The sequence below is a fragment of the Miscanthus floridulus genome, chromosome 14 (genome assembly GCF_019320115.1).
Source record: "Miscanthus floridulus cultivar M001 chromosome 14, ASM1932011v1, whole genome shotgun sequence".
Lineage (NCBI taxonomy): Eukaryota > Viridiplantae > Streptophyta > Magnoliopsida > Poales > Poaceae > Miscanthus > Miscanthus floridulus.
The window spans coordinates 7,750,523-7,757,762 of NC_089593.1; the positions used below are offsets into that span (position 1 = coordinate 7,750,523).

The window sequence follows — 7,240 nt, forward strand, 5'->3', positions numbered from 1 at the left end:
ATGAGTGGATTAGCCTACACAAAAATAACAAGCTATGGCATGATTTTGTACATGAAAATACTTTGTACTGTGAAAAGTGTTAAACAACAGAGTTAGTATTTTTCCTATGTTCTTCATAGCATACAACTACTGTACAAAAATTATCACATGCATGTTTTATACAAAGTTTGCTCTCTAGCAAAAATAACAAAAATCAGCCATTAAAGGTACTTGAACTACACCTCAAAATTTTCCCACAGCACATGCATGAAACATATTTTTCCTAGGAAGTACATTATATAAGAAGATCAACAAACTTAGAATCATATTTTTCTGAAGCCTATAGATTTTTCTACCTATTTTTCAAGTTATCAGCAATATTCATGATTAAATAAAGTTCTACAGAAAAGTATTTCAAAAATGACATGCAATAATTTTCCCAAGTAGATCTGATGCTAAGGAACCTAGAAGAATTTATTTTAATAGATTTGGAGCAACTTTGAGTACCCAAACATTTTTCAAACCATTTCTATTTTCAAATAATAAAGAATAAATTGAAAACCATTTATCCTACGGCTACTGGGCCAGCCCGCACGGATTAGGCGGCCCACTGCCACTTTTGGCCTGCGCGGCCCGAGCGCAAGGAAGGGGGAGACGGCCCGGCAGGCGTTGGCCCACGGCCTGGCTTGGCCTAGCTTGGCTGAGGCAGAGGCCACGCCGGCGCTTGCGACGTCGCGGCGGCGCGGCTCGGCCACGAGGCCGGCGGCCATCTCCGGCCGGGACAAGGCGAGATAGCGGGCGCATGCGATGCGCAAGAAGCTGGCGAATGCGATAGGGTAGCTAGGCGGGGTTGGAGAAGAGGAGGAAGGGGCCTTCCATGGCGACCGAGCACGGCGGCGCCATGGCCGGCGGTGGCGAGGCTTGAGGCGGCTCTACCTGAGCTCGGCAGTCGGCGCAAACGTGAGCACGACTTGAAGGAGAGCGAGGCAGAGCTGCGGGCACATGATTGCTGGACGAGGTGGAGGAACCGCGGCGGATTTCGCCGGCGGGTGCGGTGGCACGGCGAGAGGCAGAGCTGGGGGCGCTCGGCTCTGGCGGAGAGAAGAGGCAGCGCGGGAATGAGCGAGCGAGCGCACCGGCTCCAACAGGTGTAGGCGGGCGCGTGGGCGCGGGCGCAGACCGGCTGCGACGCGCGGTGGCGTCGACGGCGCATGGCCGCCACGCGGCGGGCAAGCTCTGCCGCGGTCGGGCGCGCGGCGCGGCGCGTCAGCGGGCAGGCGCACGCGGAGGCAGGCCAGCGCGGCGCTGCGGGATGCTGGCTGGGCCGGCTTCGGCCGTGGGCCAGAAGCGAGGCGGCGGCCCGCGAAGGAGAAAAAGCCCTTTTCCAAATACATTTTCAAGGAATTTTTAAATGCCATCTTTCAAATATTATTTTGAGCAAGAAAATGACATCTTTTGAAAATGTACCAAAAATGAAAGTTGATTAGAATTTAATTCTCTACAACTTTGCTTTTATGACCACAGCCAAATTCTTTCTAGATTTTGAATTGTAAGATCAAAGTCCACGTTTAACTCAAAAACCCTAATTTTTGGGAATTTATTTTTGAAGCCAAATTTTGAATTAATTTGAATACAAACCTTGCTCCAAAAATTGAACTAAACATTTCTAGATGATTTACCATGATAGCCAAACATGTTTTACTAACCGAGCAAGCAAAATCAGGGCAAAACAATTCTAACAAAGGTATGCAACATTCAGGTTTCACAACATGTTTCAGATGTTTCGAAATAGTGTTTCAATTGTTATTTACATGATTAGACATGTGTGATTAGAATGCTTGATGATGCATGATATGCATGATTTGCAGTGCCTAAATGCAGGCATAACACCGAGGTGTTACAATAGGATACATTCTGGAGTTGTTTGCTATAGGGATAAGACCAGCCCCTGCATATAAATGAGAGAATCATAGCTGATTGAGGACTCCAACTTTCAATCTAAAAAACACATCTAGTACCCTTTTGCCCTAACTCTCTCTGTCCTTACTATTCGTCATGTCTCTCAATGAGATTTGACGATACTTTAGGTGGTGCTATCCACCCTAGGTCAACCTCATTGTGCCCCTCCCCGACAGCTCTTTCCGGGAGGTGTTTGAGAGTCTAGCAAGCGAAGAACAAACGTCGAATCGGTCTAACTGGCTTATCAGTCGATTTCGCTGATTTACTACATTATTGCTATGATCTAGGTTGTGTGTGATCTCGGGCGTGCTAGCCCTCGCTGGTGTGTGACCCAACTCGACATCAAAAGATTCCTATTTATTTGATATATCTTTGTTGGTTGTTCAATTTTGGATTTGGTATAAAAGTTATTGTTTCTAATTTTTTCTCATCTAATAGATTCCTTCTATATTCATTACATCTACTCAGTTTTTATTATTTTTTATCAACATGATGCACCTATTATTTCAACAAATTTTGGTCTAGGCACAACAACAATTTAAAATAATTTTTTGTTTATAAAGCATGGCACTATTTCTTGTTCTTTTAAGGATTCTGCAATGAAGGTGTGTTTAGCATAAAGTATTTGATTCATACAGTAGTACTGACACTTCTATCTTGTTCTTTGAAATAATTTGATTTCTTGTTTTTTTTCAAAATAACTTCATTTTTTACTTAAGCCATGCTTTTGGCAGCACTACATCTACATTGTCCTTTGTTTCATTTGCTGTGCCACTGTAGCCACGGTTGTAACTTGTATTTAAAAAAAAAATAACTCACTTCCTTGTCTTAATTGAAAGGCATAGCTCAAGCCATTTTACTTAAAAAACAATGACATGACTTTTTGTAAGAGCATTTAAGATTTCCCCCTTGAATTATTAGACGCTGTGTTCACGATCCCTTAAGTATGATAATTACTTCACTATTTGCCGCTCTGCGACTAGGCTTAGGGGAGCGTGGTGTATTTCAAGGAGTGCTAGAATTGTAATGGCATAACTCTAAATAGGTGAATTGTAGTAGTGTTTCTTAGAACTTATTGTGAAAATTATAGTGGCATAACGGAGTCCTTATGGGATTTAAGCAATAATTTTATTATGGGCTGCTTCTGGAGTTCAAGGTAGACTCAAACTTGATATGGATTGGACCTCCAACTTAGCTTGAACTCCCACGCTTATCTTCTCCACTGTCATACCTCTGTCCATGTACTTCCATGTTATCTCCAAAGTTACTAAGAATAATAATATAATTAGATAGATGTTCCCTCTTATAATCGAAAAAGGAGTACTTAGGAAGGAACTCACCCGGGCAATTAATTGTTATGCTCGAGCTCTAATGATTATCACTCGTATAACAACTTGAGGATTGTTGTCTGTATCTAAATGAGTGATGTGCTCATCATTGGCGTGCTCGAGGGAATCAAGCTCTAGCATAACTACTTGAGGAGTCTTGTGTGTATCAAAAGGGGATGTCCTCATCAATGAGGAGCAAAGAGCATCGTCATCGGAGGCCATGTACGCTATGGTTGAAGAGGTGGTGGTGATGGTCGACGTGGTGGTTGGAGCATGCAAGCTCACCAATGACCAGACAGCAAGCAAGAGGAGAGAGGAAGAAGAAGAAAGGAGCATCATGGTCCATAAATACCATATATCTGTTGCTCTGCAGCTATTAGGCCTAAGGCGGTGTTAGACATAGAGTGGCATATTTCAAAAAACACTAGAATTGTAATGACAACTCACAATACGTAATTACAGTGGTGTTTCTTAGAACCACCGACCATAGAAATTGTAATGGGACCACCCAACCAGGATACCTTGTTTTGTACCACTGCACCAAACTATTTTTTTTTTAATAAACAGCTTTATTCAGGCTGTCAAATCAAAATTGTAGAACTGGGCTAGATCCTGAGACTCCAAACAGGCTTATAAAGGCTAATAGGATTTTGTCAGATCTTTTGGGCCGTTTCAGACTTCCTTTCTCGGTCCATCGGGCCAGTTTACGAAGGTGGGCTACTAGTTACTAGGGTTTTGCCGTGGGACTTCTTCTCACGGACCTCGTTGCCTGATAAAAGGAGGCGCCGTCGTCTCCCTCCGATCCAACTACACCCAACCCACCGAGCTCCCCGTCGCCTCCTCTTCCTCCGATCCAACTACACCCAACCCACCGAGCTCCAGTCCGATGGCCTCCGCCAAGTATATCCTCTGATGAGACCGGCGCCGCTTCTTCTTCCTTCGTAAGCAACACCCCCGACTTCTCTTGTTTCTGGATCCAAAAATTTCCATGGCTACCATCACTACCGCTGCCGACCAACAACCAAATCCATCGGCATCCTCTCGTCGGCCCTGGATCCTCTTCGACGCCGGTGCCTACATCGGCGATTGCCCCAACGGCACCACTGCAGAACACTTCACGAGTAACAACAAGTCCATCAAGGTTTCCATCTGGCCCGATGACCCGCCGGCCCCCTCCCGCCTGTTCGTGCACTTACCCGATCTGGGCCCTAACCTCCTTTTGGAGGATGCCCGTATCGTTTCCTCTGCGGACCGCTTCCTCCTCCTCCGCGTCCGCATCAGTTGCCCAACCATCAGGTCGCGGGAGATGGGCGACTACTTCATCTACCGGGCTGAACGCCCGTCGCTTCGGCTGCTCCCCAAGCCCCGCCCCTTCCATGACGACGAAGTTGGCCTCCTTCCTCGCGGTGAGCACTTCACCATCGCTGTGCTGTCCCTTGATATGCACGGGTTCGATCTTCACTTGTTCAAGTCCGAATCGTGGGCCTGGACCACTTTCAGCAAGGTGCCAATAGTGACACCTCAGAGAGCGTTCCCGATCGAGATCCCCCGGAAAGCTTTTAGGCTTAACGATCATATTACAACCACGGCTATCACCCTCGGAGGTGAAGGTGGCACCATGGGCTGGGTCGATCTCTGGCGTGGAATCTTGTTCTGTGATGTGCTCAGCAGCAGCCCCACACTCCGTGGAGTACCCCTGCCACTGCCACGTTCCTTGGTCAATCACGGGAAGGGGATTGAAGGCTGCCCCAAGCCATATCGGGGCATTGCTGTTGTTCAAGGTTGCCTCAGGATGGTTGAAATGGAAGTTCATTTTGATGGCCCTCCAATGCTTGACCCTGAAACTGGGCATGTTAACTTTAGAATCCGAGACTGGGAGCTCTCCACATATACAAACAGGAAGATCAGTGGTGCTTGGGAGGATTGGCAGTTGGACTGCACAGCCAAGGCTTCTCACATCGATATCGACGAAGGAATGCAGTGGCAATTGCTGCAATCTGGATTGCTCAATGTAAAACAAGAAGGAAGAGGGCAGAAACTCGAAAACCTCCACACATGTCAACCTGTTCTCAGCCTGGATAATAATGGTGTTGTTTACTTGCTGACGAAGGTGAAGTTCATGCAATCCAGGGCATGGGTTCTTGCTGTTGACATTAAGGGCAAAAGAATACAGTCACTGGCTGAGTTCAGCACTGACAGAAACTTGGTCCTGTCCCATGAATATTGCCCTAGTAGTATATCCAGTTATATCAATGCTCGGGCAACACCAGGTAATTTTTTAGACTTTAGCACAAAATTCCTAAGCATATGGTTCAATTGTGTGTTCAAGGTGCAACTGATTGTATAAGTGTTCATTTGCAATCTGTGCCTGAAAAGTGGAATGCCCATCAACTACAGGGTGCCGGCTTGCAGTTGGCTGTAAATCTAACCTTGGATTTGTTTAGTCTATGCACTCAAGAATGCACCTATAGATATTATAAGAATATGAACCAATCTCAATCATTGCTTTATATTGGCATGTTACATGTTACAAGTACTGATTTGTAGTTGCCGCAGCACAACATTTTCTTCTTGTCGCATCTGGTTAAGGTCCTAGTACCTACTACCTACATATAGAAGTACTGTTTTCCTTTTATAAACACAGATACTGCATATTTCATTTGTAGCTGTTCATTATGCCTTTTCCTTTTTATAAACATTTAGTGGACTTTTTATAAACATCACGTGCCTGAACCTTGATTGCTTCTGCTGGGTTTCAACTCTAGCCTACCCCAACTTGTTTGGGACTTAAAAGGCTTTGTTGTTGTTGTTGTTGTTGTTAGTGGACTTGATACTTGGAAATAACCATGTAAACCTGTTTTCTGTTAGATGTAGTGCATTGCCTATTTATTCTGTAAAGCTCTTTTTTTATTTCCTCAGTTGCTTTTACCCTTTTATCTGATGCACTTTACGATTGTTACACAATTTTTACATCACTACCAGTTCCCTGAATGGTGGTGTTAGTGTATTGGTGGTAGGTCGATGCGTGATTCATAGGGTCTTAAATTGGTACATGACAGTTGAGAACACTCGTTTGTAATTCATATCTTAGTAGGAGGAAGCGTGGCTACACCAAGTCAATGGCTCGGCTAACATGATAGTTATTGAAATTGAGGTTAATAGCTTAAGTAACATTGATATTGTTAATAGTGAAAATTATGACAAGTCCTATTGGGATTGTTGAGTTCATAATAACCATATTGATGGAAGCTTTGTATGATGTCATCAATGTATCAAATTGCTGGTTGCTTTCTCTAAAACGAATGTTGATTGATTTGTTGTGGCCATCATGGGTTTGTGCTATTTCTTTGGATGCAGCATCAGGTGGCAGCTTAGGATGTTTGATGAGCCAATTGCAGCAAGCTGATGACGGGAGCCAAGTGCAGCATAAAGACTGAAAATTTAAGCTTCAGTGTTGCATTATGTTCTAAGAAGCTATGTGTTTCAATAATATACATCATAGCTGTCAAGGTGTGATACTGCGTTACATCGCTTTTGAGATATTTCTATTGGCCTGTAATAATTTTGGGAGGAGATAATTCTTCTGTGCTTGTATCATGTATTCGCTACTAAAATTATGAACCTACTTGAATGGTTGGTGCCCCGTTTTCTTCTATGATGTCGCATAAAATGTCTGGGAACAGTAAATACTTTTAAGAGATTCTCCTGCACCAAAAGGATTGTTTGGTTAATCCCTTACTGAGGCTTTGTTAGAGCAGCTGCAGCGTTAGGAATAGAAGGTAGTGGCAAGCAGAGTCCACGTTCTGGTTGAGCCAAATGGTCGCAGCACTGCAAACAGATTTTTGAATCAAATCAAAGGCTTTATCCCTTCTTTGCACCTTAGTGCTAACTTGATCGAAGTGGTGCTAGCATTTGCTGGCTAGCACTACCTACTCAAGCGGATTGTACTCTCCCTAACCTTTTTTTTCTCTTGC

General features: G+C 44.4%; 1 protein-coding gene across 1 annotated transcript; it reads left to right on the forward strand.

Moving 5' to 3' along the window:
- Window positions 1-4,044: 4,044 nt before the first annotated feature.
- Window positions 4,045-6,919, forward strand: LOC136504964 (uncharacterized). Its single transcript, XM_066500020.1, has 2 exons — window positions 4,045-5,536; window positions 6,624-6,919. Exons 1-2 carry the CDS (start codon window positions 4,255-4,257, stop codon window positions 6,701-6,703), a joined length of 1,362 nt encoding a protein of 453 aa, XP_066356117.1. The 5' UTR covers window positions 4,045-4,254; the 3' UTR covers window positions 6,704-6,919.
- Window positions 6,920-7,240: the final 321 nt, after the last annotated feature.

What these genes read in the sequence shown, in the direction of transcription:
- LOC136504964 (XM_066500020.1), top strand. Translation starts at nt 4,255, where the DNA reads ATGGCTACCATCACTACCGCTGCCGACCAACAACCAAATCCATCGGCA. An exon ending in CAATGCTCGGGCAACACCAG is followed by an intron (nt 5,537 to 6,623) that starts GTAATTTTTTAG and finishes CTTTGGATGCAG; the next exon opens with CATCAGGTGGCAGCTTAGGA.